At 35.2% G+C, this 15,572-nt stretch overlaps 2 protein-coding genes across 2 annotated transcripts in view; one reads left to right on the top strand and one right to left on the bottom strand.

The window, feature by feature from the left end:
* The window catches only part of LOC133515551 (dynein axonemal heavy chain 2-like), a 104,131-nt gene that overhangs the window by 4,983 nt on the left and 83,576 nt on the right, over positions 1–15,572 (top strand).
* LOC133515553 (DNA-dependent metalloprotease SPRTN) lies at positions 1,484–15,243 on the bottom strand. The gene is made up of 3 exons (XM_061848111.1): positions 13,745–15,243; positions 7,044–7,278; positions 1,484–3,432 (listed from the first exon to the last, which is right to left on the bottom strand). Exons 1-3 carry the CDS (start codon positions 13,900–13,902, stop codon positions 1,630–1,632), a joined length of 2,196 nt encoding a protein of 731 aa, XP_061704095.1. The 5' UTR covers positions 13,903–15,243; the 3' UTR covers positions 1,484–1,629.

Below are 15,572 nucleotides of genomic sequence, written 5' to 3'. Positions count from 1 at the left end.
AGCTGAGTACCTACCGCGTATTCTGATGCTGCAGCCTCAAAAATACCGCGCTGCTGCCTTTAGGGGAAGTTTTAGATATCGGGCCACCAAATGTTGGAACAACATTCCTCCACCAATCAGAATATTAAAAAGTAATCCTCAATTTAAAATTAAATTACGCCAATACCTATTAGAAACCCAAAAACGAAGTGCCTAAAACTTAACCCCACCTGACCACACCATTACCTGCCGTTACCTATCCACTTGCGCTCACATCTTATAAATTAATAAGTATAACAACTACGTGTCATATTTTGTTGCAAATATTTACAGTACAAATATATGTAATATGCATATATATTTATACATACAGGGTGATTCAGGAGACGTGAGCAGGATCAAGCTTGAGCATTCAGTAAGTTATAAGCAACTTTTTCGTACCAGGATTTGTGAGATTAACGTTCTTTTATTTTGTACTGTTCTTCATAATCAAACTGCTGTCATAACGGTTAAAGAGGTTTTATCTTTCTTAATTAAGTGTTGTAGGGTGTCCATGATTGTAGATTATCAAATTTGTCCTTCCCAAAAAGTTAAATAACAGAAATAAAGCGAGATTGTTTTACTTAAATATGATGATGAACGGTTCATTAACATTTACTGATTGTGTAGGCTTAGTCCTGCTCACGTCTCATGAATCACCCTGTATAAGCACATTGACTAGCGCTGCACTGGTCGTTTATTAGTGTAGGTTTTAAGGTTCTGACGGAAGATTAGCGCTGTGGTCTCCGCAGCATTTATGCCGAGACAGCGCTTATTCTTTACCACAACACATGACCCTCTACTAATATCTCTACTAATCTAAAAATAAGACAGGTAATACATTGTTATTGATATTAGTGTCAAATTGTATGTTACTTTTTCTTTCTCTTGTCAATTTTCTTTTTCTCTTGTTATTTGTTTGTGTCACAAAGCATGTAAGTTGTGGTTGAATAAAGATTTTATCTATCTATCTATCTACCGAGCGAACGGCCGTGCGTGCCCGAGATCATGATTATAATTGTTTTTGAATTGTTATTATTTAATATTAGTGAGTTTTAACAAAAAAGGTAATCAATTAGTTCGAACAAAAATAAAATTACGAATTTTTAGAAGCAATTTTCATGAATGTTTTGTGCAGAAATATTTTCAAATTTTTGATGGTGTATTTTAGACCTATGTTCGAGTTTATTTTTCTATCAAGTGAAAAGCGGCGCGCGCGTTTTCCTCGGCCGAGGCATGTCTACACTGGCATTGTTGTGCATGAGGAAATTGCCTCGCGCGTATGCTCACTCTGTGTGGACCCGGCTAATCAGGTTGTTAATCGACGAAGAAAGGCCTCAAGATTGCTATTTATATTTATGCAACCATATTATGACTTAAAAAGCGCTACGATTTTTTAAATATATATTAATAAATGGACAAACCGATTGGCAATGTAGGCCCACCCAACGAAAGGACAAAAACATTAAAAATTTACATCAATTTATTTTTAATCTAATATCACAATTTGACAGTCTTCATATCACTCAAATTTAACAATTATATTAATATTAAACACATAATACGATTAATAAGTTATCATTATGGCAATAAATTAACAATAATTAGTATTTAACTCAAACAGCTATCTAAATGCGCATTCATATCATCATTTTCTACCATCTGCATACAACATGGACATGGCAACTTAGTTCCAGTTGCGTTGAACACCTGAGACTCGTCGAACACGTCGTCATCGTCGTTATCGATCACTATCGTCTGGTTAGCAAAACTCGTAGACGCTTCTTCAGGTGCCGTGTCGGTGGCGAAAAATGCCAAACACTCGTCTAAGTGTTCATCCATAGGCTTAGTGACTTTATTACCACAGCATGGACAATTCTGCTCCGTCAAAACAGATACTGTACCATTTCCAGGTTCTTTTTTTACTACAGGTAATTTAATTTTGGCATCTTCTACTATGAAGGGATCACCGCTTCCTCCTTTTTCCTCTTTTGGTACAATATAGTTATCAGATTTCCTTAGAGGTTTATCAAATTCAACTTTCTTTACAACTGACTCTGCATTATACAGATCGATAGGTTCTAGCTTTATTTTTGGTATTTGTGCTTTCAAGTGATCATTCCAGTCTATATTATCGTCTAAATTATTAGGTTTATTAATTACTTGAGTCTCGTTCCAGAATGTTCCCCTAAATGTGGTTACAAATTTATCCATCTCCATTTTAATTTCAGAATTTAGCTCAGGCAATTGCTTTGGTTTGTAAGGTGGAATCGTCTGTAAAGTAGCTAATATATCTTTCGAAACTTGTTTTGATACTATATTCCCAACTGTAGGATTTAGTAGATCCTTATTATTATCTAACGGAACTGGCTTTGTTTTAACTAGGGATGTTGCTGCCGTTTCATTCCCGCTGCAGATTTTAGATATTAAATCTTTATTTAAACATTCATCTAAGTGGTTATTTATATTTTGTTCCTCTATTTTCAATCCGCATATAGGACACTCGACTCGGACAGTGTGTGAGCTGCTGCTACTAGTGTTATTAACAGCAACCAATTTATTATTACTATTGGATTCTACCACTTCAATATTGGTGCCATAAATATCTTTAAGCAAGGACGTCGCATTTTTCTTAAAGTAATCATCGATCTTTTTTACTTTTCCGGGCGGAGAATCAACATGTTCAGAATGAGTCTTATGTTTGGTTACCTTTTTATTGAGATCATTATTGTTCATATTAGTTGATGCTTTCTTAGGAAAAATATTTAGAGTATTTGGCTTTTGGACATGATTGATATTTTTTTCTTTAACAGCAGCAATGGGTGAAACTGAAGCAGGTGTCAATTGTTTCTTAGCCCAAGTATTTCTGACCGTTTCAGCAGCATTGGGTGACACATTACTTTGCGTCAATTGTTTTTTAGCCCAAACGTTTCTGACTGCTTCAGCAGCATCAACGGAATTAGATCGGACTCTAGTGCTAGTTCCTCCGATAGTATAATACTTACCAATAACAAAAGAAGGCGGCTTTACTGCTGGTTTATTTAGAGGATTACTAACATCTTTCTGAGTCACCACAATTGTACTTGAATTGTTTGATTTTGTTTGAGCTTGAGGTGTGCTAGATTTAATATCAGTTATTTGAACAATTTTTGGGTCCCCAGTTGTAGTTTTCTTATTACTAGTTATATACTTAGTAATATCACCTTTAGGTTGGGCTACTGGCGTTTTCTTGTTATTTTTGTCTGGCTCTTTGATTTTTATGAATGTACCTCCACAACTCTTCTGATGCTGAGTCCACCATCGGTCTCTGGGCCCGGGAGCGACGTTCGCAGTTCGCCGCACAATTCCGAAGTAGGGTTTTCTTAACTGGCAGGGCCCATTGCAACGCCACCAATGAGTCTGGTACAGTTTAACCTGTAAAACACAAATGACAATATGGAATGCCATGGTCAAGTCACGAGCCTTTATTTGTGTACTTTTATTAAATTTCATTGTATTGTTTGTTCTATAATAATGCTGATAAACAAAATAACTAATTCAAACTAGCTGCGCACGCCTTAGCGTCCCGCTTTCATCACGTCAAACTGACGCCACACTACCACCGCGCTGCAGTGTGATGAAGCCTTTATCAGTATAAAGCAAGATAACCTGCCTAGTCCAATTCAAGACAGATGAATACCAGTGAACGGAAATAAAACAAGGAACCCGTGTTTGAGAACATTATCGTTAAAATTCTCGGGACAATTAGCACACATACACAATTGGGTACTTGACACATGTTTAATATTATAACAAAATTTAGTTAAATGGATAGAAAATGAGCCATCCATTATAAAAAAGTGGAATTTAAAAAATATATTGAGATTATAAAAAAAATACAAGGCTCAAAAAAACATTTTTTTTTTGTCTTTCAAAAATAGAAAAAAAATGGTACATTTCGATTCCTTACATTTTATTGATGCGATATGGTGCGCGGACTCAAATTACATGCACCGCGTACAAACACTTATAAAATCATAATATTTAACATTAGATGGATCCAATTGTTAAAAGACATTAGAGATATTTGATTTTGAACAAAAATATAATAATACACAACAAACAAAGGTTTACTATAAAATATTACTCATAAAAGTGTCTTTAATCTCATTATTTTCGGGAAATTACCATACGGACTTATTTTGAAATACGGAATCAATAATTTATCCATTTACCTAAATAATCTCTTATAAGTACATAACGATTTAATAAGAAGGGCATCAATTACCCTACTTTCGGGAAATTACCCTATTCAACATACTGGTCATACTCCTGTTCCGCAGAAATTGAAATTAAAATATCGTGATTTTACGTACGATAACATGATAATTGATAAACTGACCTATAAAAAGTTATCCCATCTCTTTTTTTCGTCTGATCTGTATAATTCTTCTATTATAACACTTGACCACGCATGTCGGCATATTTTTTATTTTTCTTCCACCACACTTACTCAAATGACATGTCGATCCGACTGATGGCAAATTGGTGGATGAGGGCATAGAGATAACTGTCAATGTCTGTGTGTCACGCGTAAATACTAGGAAATTGGTGGATGATGGAATCCTAGTTGTGTTTTACCGATACTCCGTCCGCAGTATTTTTTGTCCAAGATCGTTTGATATTATTTACAAAACAGTCAAGTAGCCAATTACGCCTACATTTAAATAAGTCGATACGTTTACAGAGCCTGTAATCAAAACTGGTAAACGAAATAATAGTCATCTCTGTTACACTAATGTACACAGCTAAGTGTAGATGAAATGCATATAATGTCAATAACAGTGACATTAATCCGCTAATAACCTTCTTGCTGTACGTTCTGGCAGCTGAGAGTTCGCGGTTCATATTTTGATTAGAATATGACATGGACAGGGATAGGTTTATGCCATAATAGTTTGAAGAACCAGTCAAATAATCCGCGTATAATAATTTTGTGCAGATTAAAAGATAACTAGATAAAATATTGTTATGAAACGATAGACTAACCCTACATAAGTAAATATTCATTGTTGTGTAAACATATTCCGCTAAGTATAATATTTTTATTTTAGCTAGATAAATTTTATTATCAATCTGTATTGCAGTGCATACTTGCGTAATCACGTTCAGGTACAGCCAGCGAAAGGAGGGTGGTCAGATTGGCCTATTGACCAATAAGGACAAGCGATATGTCACTGGATAGCTTATAGCTTATTCAAAGTTCTAAAACTTTTACTATGGCAGGTAATCCCAAATCTTTGTGTGAAAAAAGTTATCGCTGCATAAAAATGTTTAATGATTTAAAATGTTACTATGTACCTTTTTAGGGGTCCGTAGTCAACTAGGAACCCTTATAGTTTCGCCATGTCCGTCTGTCTGTCTGTCTGTCTGTCTGTCTGTCTGTCCGAGGCTTTGCTCCCTTTGCTTTATTTAGATTTTTATTGTTATTGTTGCCATTCAGTTCCCACGAGTAGCTAGATAGGGAAATAAAAGGTCCATTTCACGCAAAGCCCCGCTTGCGTAGACAAGGCTATATACCTACAACGGGTTTCGCCCGGTACCCGAGGCCTATCGTTCGCGATTGAGCTCCCTCTCAGCCATGCATCTATCGGCACGATGAGTCACACCTTGGATTAGGGTTTTTGGGCTCGAGGTTGTCTCCTCCAGGAAAGGGGGAATAAGGATAAGAGGATCAAGACGGGAAGAGGGGTTGGGAGGGTTGGGCTAGGTAAGGTTTATTACTTCCTTCCTACGCCGAATCGACTTTGACGTCGTCTCCCATCATCCGGTCCGAGAACAAGTCTCCTACCGGATTCCAGAAGAGTAACGTCTGGTTCCCTAGTCGATTCGTCAGAAATGTGTCCACGTGAGGCGGCGGCTGAAAGAGTGCCGTACTAAGACCACTTATATAAGTATATCAGGTTCCGTAGCGAAATGGCAAAAAACGGAACCCTTATAGATTTCTACACAAAAATAGAAAAAAAAACAATAAATTTTGGGGGTTCCCCATACTTAGAACTGAAACTCAAAAAATCCTTTTTCATTAAACCCATACGTGTGGGGTATCTATGGATAGGTCTTTAAAAATGATATTGAGGTTTCTAATATCATTTTTTTCTAAACTGAATAGTTTGCGCGAAAGACACTTCCAAAGTGGTAAAATGTGTCCCCCCCCCCTGTAACTTCTAAAATAACAGAATGAAAAATCTAAAAAAATATATGATATATAATACCATGCAAACTTCCACCGAAAATTGGTTTGAACGAGATCTAGTAAGTAGTTTTTTTTAATACGTCATAAACGGTACGGAACCCTTCATGGGCAAGTCCGACTCGCACTTGGCCGCTTTTTTTTTGTAAACCGATTTAGTCGTCTATCAGTGACTGTCATCTCGGTCGAACTGAAGTTGCCAATGAAGTAGTTTGTAATCCCCTTAATTAGGGTAGTTTACGTTGGGCTATAGGGACCGTGCGCGTTGGAGGGTCTGCCATCTTGTGGCCTGAATCGGAACCATAAACTAGCACATTTACACGTCACGTGTTTTCTTGTGCATAGTAGGTTCTGCCATCTTGTGGGCTACATCTGAACAATAAACATCATATTTACGCCTCGCGCCATAAATCTGACGGCTCCTGTGGTACCTACTACAGTTCATGCACGCTCCCTATACTGCCCTCCTAATGTTAAGTGCAATTACTAATGTTGAAATCTCATTTAATTGTGTGACACATCGTATAAGAAGCAAAGTACACAAATTAAATACCATCAGACCCATCATCATCAGATTACCATCAGGCGGACCGTATGCTTGTTTGCCACCCGACGTAGTATTTAAAAAAAAAATATATATATATATATTATTTTAATATACTTCAGCGAACAGAATGCTTCCATGTTTTATTTCCGTTCACTGATGAATACATAATATGCTTTTGCAAATTCTTATTTTGTAATAAACAAAAATGTGTAATGTATTGTAAATGTTATAAAATATATATTTTACCTCATCATGAAAGTCATGATAAATGCTGATATTGATCCCAGCTGCCATGTTGATCCTGTACATATGCTCCTTAAAGTTTGGGCCATGGCCATCCCGATCTTGGTCCCGCTGTGTGATGAACAGGTATGCATGGATCATTTCATGCAGTAATGTCTCCACGAGGTCTTTGCGAGGGCGTAGCTTCAGCAGAGGCTCACTGAGAGCTATGTCGCAAAGGCCTCCCCTGCCTTCATAGCTAAAATTAATCAAGTATGTAATCACAACAACAAATGGGGATGTTGTATAGATAAATACTTACTGCCAGCAATATGCCAAATGAGAATGGCGGGTGTACCTAAATAAAACTAAATGAAATCCATACCATATTTTTGTACCTAATTTGTACTATTTAGTACCTCCTTTAAAAAAAATTGTACCTCACGGTACCTAAAAGTTATCACCAAACAACAGTACACCCGCCATCCTGACAGTTGAGAGTGGCGGGAGTCAGAATGGCGGGTGTACTTTATTACGCTATGTTCCCGTGGTTATTGATATAGTACATTACTATAGAGGACGGGAAACGAAGGGTTGCAGGCCAAGTAGATATAGTCGGCCGAGCGTAGCGAGGTCGGCTAGGGATACGCGGCCGGCAACCCTGTTTCTCACCGAGATTTGTATAGTGCTTATCTCAAACTTGCAATGAAATAATTAAAAAAAAAATAGGATGATGATGATGATTGATGATGACGATTGTTATTATTACTTTCGGGTTATTAAAAGGGGAACGAAAATTTGATTATTTTTAAGCTACGACGCACGGTTTAGGAGATATAAAGATTTCTGCATGACTGAAAAAAAAACTTTACGGGGCTGTATCTCCTAAACCGTGCGTCGTAGCGCAAAAATAATGAAATTTTTGTTCCCCTTTGAATCCCTGAAATAAAATTTAACAAACACAAATAAGAAAAAATATTAAAAAAGACAAAAAAAGAAAAAAAACATAATGGCAGAATTTTGCTTATAGGTTTTTTATGGTTGAATGCCAAGACGTGCCATAATTTGACATTTAAAAACAAAAGAAGGTTGTCTTACAGGCCTAGGTGTGTAAGGCTGTATGAAATTCCTTATCATCTTCCTTATTTGAAGTAAGTCATGTCAACATTTCATTACAAGTTTGAGAAAAATTCTATAAAAGCCAAATTTTTGTACCTTTTTTGTACTTTCATATTCAATTATAATATGAGTCATTTTATTTGTGGTTTCCAGGTTTTACTCATTTTATATTTTATTAGGGATTTAGTACCTTTAATGTTTAATCTGTTAAGTTCAATTAACTCAGTAAATCATGCCTTAAAAAAGGCTAGGAGCGAATTCAAAGAAATCTTCCCAAGAAAAATCATTTTCATTAAGAAAAAACGCTAAGGTACAATTAATTTTATTACGTCAGGATTTAGTACCTTTAATGTTTAATCTGTTGAGTTCAAATAACTCATAAATCATGTCTTAAAAAAGGCTAGACGCCAATTCAAAGAAATCTTCCTAAGAAAAATCATTTTTCATTTTCATCTGAGTTATTTGAACTAAACAGAACATTAACCTTTTCAACGCTTTCTCCCTCGCATCAAAATGTGGCATACACGCCAATATGTCAACTATTGAGAAACGAATTTAAACCTTATCTGTCAACAGTAAAATTGCTTTGACAGCTTCTGCCATGACCTCTTTAGTGGTCGTTGGCGTGGTAGGCAATACAGCACACGGCCACTTTAGTGGCTCTTGGCGTTCAAAAAGTTAAAGGTACTAAATCCTGGCGTAGTAAAAAAATATGTACCTTAGCGTTTTTTCTTAAAAATGAAATCGATAACTTGAAAAATTATAACGCCTGCAAAATTGTAATAGCAAGCAAAATATAAAATGAGTAAAACCTGGAAACCACAAATAAAATGACTCATATTATAATTGAATATGAAGGTACAAAAATTTGGCTTTTATAGATTTTATCAATAACCACGGGAACATAGCGTAATAAAGTACACCCGCCATTCTGACTGTCAGGATGGCGGGTGTACTGTTTTTTGATGATAACTTTATGTACCGTGAGGTACAATTTTTTTTAATTGAGGTACTAAATAGTACAAATTAGGTACAAAAATATGGTATGCTTTTCAATTATTTTTATTTAGGTAAGTACACCCGCCATTTTGACTCTCACAAATTTATGGATGGCTAGTGTATTCAGTTCTAGAGAATATAACTATAGTGTAACGCAGCTAAGAAGTTAATCCTGACAGTTATGAATTGACCCTTATATACACCGTGTTTTCTTTGATTTCCGTTAATTTCAAGGGTGCATTCCTGAGCTTAAATTAAGTAACTCTCTCGAAGACAGCGGTATTCTTATTAACTCCATTTGGGAGATAATCATAATTTATTTTTATCTTATAAGCATACCCCGTAATCAAACCCGCAAATCTGTAGCAAATGTACGTCAGGGTTGTCACTATGTACTAGGAATAAATAAAAACACAAATCAAATTTATATTTTAAATATCTCATTTACCTCGACATCATATTGAAACTATTTGAAACAAACTATGTTCGTCTGTTGCCAAATGAAGATCAATGTCATGTTTTTTTTAATGTAAGTATTACAAGAAATACAATAAATTTTGTTATCTTTTACCTGTAAACCTGGTTTATATTTAAAAGAAAATGTAAATGTGAAGAGTAACCATCTTTCTTTTCTTGGTGGCTTCTGCTAGCTAAATGTTAGACGACGTTGTCTTTCTTTGATTTTATATTTACTGCACATACAAAACAAAAAATATTTTCGTTCGTTTTTTTTCCAGGACACCAATATTCTCAAGCAATAAAGATTCCATATTAATATTTGAATGAAATACAGAAACTACGTGATTTCATTAACAAAATGGCAGCCATAATTAAAACAGATTTAATATTAATGACATTGACATATTACTCTTTGATAGAAAATTAAACAAGGTTATACCTAAAGAAGGTCAGTAAGGTACTTATTACGTGCGTATTATGTACCGTGTTTTTTTTTTCGTTAATTTGAAGGGTGCATCCCTGAGCTTAAATTGAGTAACTTTCTCAAAGACACCGGTATTCTAATTAACTCAATTTCGTAGATAATCAATAATTATTTTTTATCTTATAAGGCCCTTACGAGCGTGTACACTAAAACAGCCTTGTTGGCCTTAGGGCCTGTTAACATATTGATTAGTGTTTAGTAAGAGTTGATACATTTGCTACTAAACGTAAGTACTATCTCGGACGACCGATGTTCGAAATGACATCGATATGTCACAGATTTCAATGGTTTGGTTGAGTTAAATGTAATGCCCGTGTTACAACAACGCTATAAGCAACATTTAATTACTTTTTATAAAATAAAACTAAAAAATTAGATTTTTTTTTTTTATTATGTTTGCCATTTAGTTTCCTTAAACGCACTTACCCATACCCCGAAGTTAACGAAATTCAATAAAAACACGGTGTATACGTGCAATAAAGTATTTTTATTCATCGTAATCGCCAACCCTAACAACAAACTGTCAAATGCTACGATTTTGCTACATCCGTTGCGAGGTATGCTTATAAGGCCCTACTAGCATATACCAGTAGCGTAGCGTAGCTTTAGGGCCTGTTTACACATTGATTAGTGTTTAGTACGAGTTTATACATTTGCTCATCGCATTTGCTACTAAACGTAAGTACTATCTCGGACTATTGATGTCCGAAATAACATTGATATGACACAGTTTTCAATTGTTGTGTTGAATTAAATTTAATGCTATATGCAACAATTAACTAGTTTTTATAAAATAAATACAACAAATTTATTGTATAAATTAACTATTCCATTTAGTTTCCTTAAACGTACTTACCCATACCCCGAAGTTAACGGAATTCAATAACTAACGCTAACGATAACGCTATCGCTTAAACGGTAGGTCCTAGCTTCGTAAATATAAGGATCAATTCATGACTGTCAGGACTGACTGCTTAGCTGCATTACACTGTACTTAAATGTGTAAGTAGAGCATTACTACCATTGCAGGCACAATGCAATGCAATGTGCCTCAACTTGTCCAAGGCTGTCTTGTCTGCTAAATCTGGTATACTACCCCTCTCTGGGCCAACTATATATTTATTTCTTTTATTTCTGAAGCGAACGATTATTTCCGAAAATATACTTTTTTTTATTGGGTACTTGACACATCGCTGGCCCAATATTACAGGGTTCTATATTAAAATAGAAAATAAGCCATCCATTATAAAAAGTGGAATTAAAAAATACATATTGATATTATAAAAAAATACAGAGCTCCAGTCTCAAAAAAATATTTGCTTTTTTACTTTCATAAAGTAAAAAGAATATAATTATATGAGAACTATATACATAAACGCAATATGCCAGGGACAAAATAGAAATTTTCTTGATCGTCCATACATGGTCCAGGACAGGCGTTTTAATCATCGAGTGCGAGCGTCAGATTTTAACTCTCTTTTATGACCTTTGTGTTGCTTAAATGCCATGAGTCCTATATATAGACATTTGATCCTCAGGAAATTCGAGATCGATTGACATTATTTACAAAAAACTGTCAAGTAGGCAATTGCTGTTGGAGACCCATATTTATTTTGAAAGACCTATGCAACGATACCCCACACCATTGGGTTAAAGCGAAAAAAATACTCAAACAAAAAACATTGGGACATTGGGAGATACTCTAAAAAAAATTTTTCTTGTAGTTTTTATTTTACCGTTCTGTCGCCAAGCATAATTTATTTATCCATGCCAAATTGCAGCTTTCTAGCACTAACGATCACGGCGCAAAGCCGCGGACGAAGAGACAGACGGACATGGCGAAACTATAAGGGTTCTTAGGTGACTAAGGAACCCTAAAATGGTTGAAATATATTTTGTACCAAAGCGTGAACTTGCCTGACACAAAAAGTGTATTAATGAGATCATTGCTACGTTAGGTTAGAACTGCGACCCTCACAGAAACGAACTGGTGCCAGAAAAGTAGGTTGGGTTAGGTTAGAACCATGACCCCGACAGAAACCAACTGCTGGCAGGAAGCTGGGTTAGGTTAGAACCGTGACCCCAACAGAAACGAACTACGAAAAATACCGACAATTATATTTAAGTTAGGTTAGAAATCGTTAGGTTTAATTTATTTTACCAGTAATAAATTATTTGTCCAAGGTGAAACAAACATTAATTCTGTATAATATTTTCAAAATTGGATTGGTAGCTTAAAATATTAGCTTGGGAAGAGCCAAACGATATATTACTGAATAATACTTCGTAGAATGAAACATGACAAAGCAAATATTTGTGAAACAATACTTGATACCTAGCCAAAACAGTATTGCTAATTGTAAAATAGCGATAAGTTGTTCTGACAAATGATTTTTGGCGAATGATAAATTGAGTAAAATAATTTGCAATTTTAAACTTCGGGAAATGTTTTGCAAACAAATAAATCTCCCCATAAGTCTTTGTTTCACAAGTGAATCTCCTATTGACCAGAGAATGATGCCTCTACTACCTTTTCATAGACAGATTGTTTGGAATTTAGCTGTTTTTGAGAGCCGGATGAGCAGACTTAAGGTTTAAATTAAGAGGATTACTTATTTATTTTGTATTACCTATTCTATTAAAGACAACAAAATGTTCCAATCAGATTATGTCCTTTGACAGTTTCCAGCTGATATGTAAGCGCTATTTCACCATGTCCATAAAAATCTACTTTTGAGTTACAAAAAAGGATTAGTATTTTCATAACCCAATGTGAAATTTCATACATTTTTTCAGGACAAGTTATCATTAAGTATTTATTCTGCCAGGAATGAGAGGAGCTTTTCAAACCAGCAAAAATATCTAAATGTAAAAAAAAATGACGAAAAAAAGCCCTTATGGGAAATCAGTGTTATCACATGTACAAAACTTGTTCCAAAACTACCCAAATTATTTTAGTGGCACTTTCAAATCCTAGCTTCTTCATGCTACTTCTCCCCTACTCATTAGCCATCTTTTATTCTGCCATAAGAAAATCTGGTGAGGTGTATTGGTGATTTCTATGGGATTAGTGCTTAAATGTTTACTTTATCTTTGTAGGTCCCCGCATACTTGTATATATTGAATTGAAGATTTGTACTAGAAAGAAGTGAAAGTTACAAATTCACACCAAATTTACCTAGGTCTTAGGACTATGGGAATTATAGTAATAAAAAAATCCGGTGAGATATAGACCTTTTGTTTACACACTTTGGTACTAATTGCAACTAAAATTTTCACAATCATGTACTAGGGTGACAATATGAAAATTAGAGATGAGCCTAATATTCTCAGAATAAGCCTCATTTTAACTTCTTCTTCTTACACATAATTTGGCTTACTCATTAACACATTCACTGCCAAGAACATGTATGTGTGTTCTTTTTGAATTGGAAAAGGAGTACCCAGCACCGAAATTGTTAACATATAATATTGTATTACAAGAGTACAATGTAATAAACTGCAACAGTGGTCAAAGTTGATATAATAGTACGAGCTTGAAGTTTCTATTGTAATATTTGTTATGCATACATATTATTCAAAACTCACTCGTTCAGACTGATCTAGATATCTAGAATGGCTGACCTCATATTCCCAACAAAACCACGAATCTAAATATACTCACGAGCATATACCAGCGCAGGAATACATCCGCTTACTCCAACGGACAACTGCTCTGCTTGCAAGTTTAGCCCAAAAGAATGTCCTATCGAACTGGGTGAACAATGCATGTACGTTCGGCGTAGGATCTATTAATTCCAGCTCCGGGTCTCCCAGATTCATCGTGGTTCCTTAATTTTAAACTATCTAATTTAATACTTGAAGTGCACCATTCATTTCTAATAAATTAATTAAAATAACATACAAAATATTTCACAGCTCCTCATGCATACAACAAAATGTCAAAATTGTATTTGACAATTGACATGACATATTTTTGAAAATACGGTTATTTGCAGAGATTTGCATAGATGGTATGATGCTATAAATGAGCTACGAGTATACGCGTGCGCCCGTAAGGGACAGAGACAGAATATACGCAGCGCGACAAAATTAAAAACACTTTTTAACATTCCCTGACAACCACAAACTATATAGAGATGCTACGCATCTGACAACATACTAAAAACAACGTAACGTACGTAATTTGGTTGGATTATTTGTTGCCTTAAATTTAAGGTGAGGAATAAAAAATGAGACAAGGACAAACAATAACAGCCTCAGATCATAAGCAAAAAACATTCATAAAACAAACAAGATTATTTTTGTCATAAGATGCGGTGAATAATATAGGATATATAGTTTGGCAAGCCATTTCCTTCACAGAAAAAGGCGGGAAATAAAAAAAAATAGGTGAAAAGGCTTCCTGACCTAAAGTCAAAAATTTTAATTTCGCACCTTTTTCTACTGACAGTGGTTTGTCAGTAGTGTTGGTAGGAACTCGAGTCTTTTGAGTCTAAATTGAAGAACTCGATGTGTTTTTACGAGACTCAGAGCTTAAAAAACTTCTGAGTCTTAAGTCCCGAGTCGAGTCCCTTAACCAACACTATTTGCCAGAGTATAGATATCTTTTTTTAGGTCTTAAATACATGTTGCCAGTTTATGAAATACTACTACTATAGAAAGAATTCAATAAACTTATAAACTGGCTGTGGATTGAATTTTGGATATGTTTCGCAAAAAGATTTTATCGTATACAAGGTGTCCAGTAAATAATGGATAACCATCGACAAAGCATCTCAAACTGGTCAGAAAATGGACTTAACTAGTGTTATTAGAAGACTAGTATTGACGACCTTCGAACCTTATAATCTCGCAAAAATTAATGCTATTAAGACTCAAGCTAAACGCCCAAGTCAAGTTAAGGCTAAACTTAGTTATCTCCAAATATAGAGATTATAACTGAGTGCAGACTGTACCTCAACAAAAACTGAAATAAACAGTCAGGCGTTAAAGGTTTGCGCTCAAAGAAGGTTCAGAACCTTAACGACTCAAGCTTTTGACGATCTTCTTCTCTTCTTTTATTTTTTTATTTTTTATTAGACTCGGGCCTCATAGAGAGCTCAAGTAAGAGCTCGGGCCTAATAAAAGCTTATAACTCCCAAACCTCGAAGCTCAAGCGTTAAGAGTTCAAAAAATGAGCGCTCTAGGCATTACGAATTATTATGTGGCTTTTGCCCGTGACTTCGTCTGTTTGCATAATAATAATAATAATTTGGGTAGCTATTGCCACGAATATATGTCTCCTGTCCTCCTTGGTCGGTCTAATAGCTAAAGCTTAAGCTCTAATGCACGTCCGTTAGTTAGCATCAATATTAACCAGGACGAGATATTTGTTAATTTGTGGTCTTTAGTTGGCCATTATAGTAAAATAAGCTGGCATGAAAAGTTTTCGACCAGGAAGCTGGATTTTAACACGTTGGCTGCCCACCATACTTCACCTAAAGTGTTGC

The sequence above is a fragment of the Cydia pomonella genome, chromosome 2, assembly GCF_033807575.1.
Source record: "Cydia pomonella isolate Wapato2018A chromosome 2, ilCydPomo1, whole genome shotgun sequence".
In the NCBI taxonomy this organism is placed as follows: Eukaryota; Metazoa; Arthropoda; class Insecta; order Lepidoptera; family Tortricidae; genus Cydia; species Cydia pomonella.
Note: the sequence above shows the minus strand (reverse complement) of the source record. Positions and strands in the feature narration are given on the sequence as shown.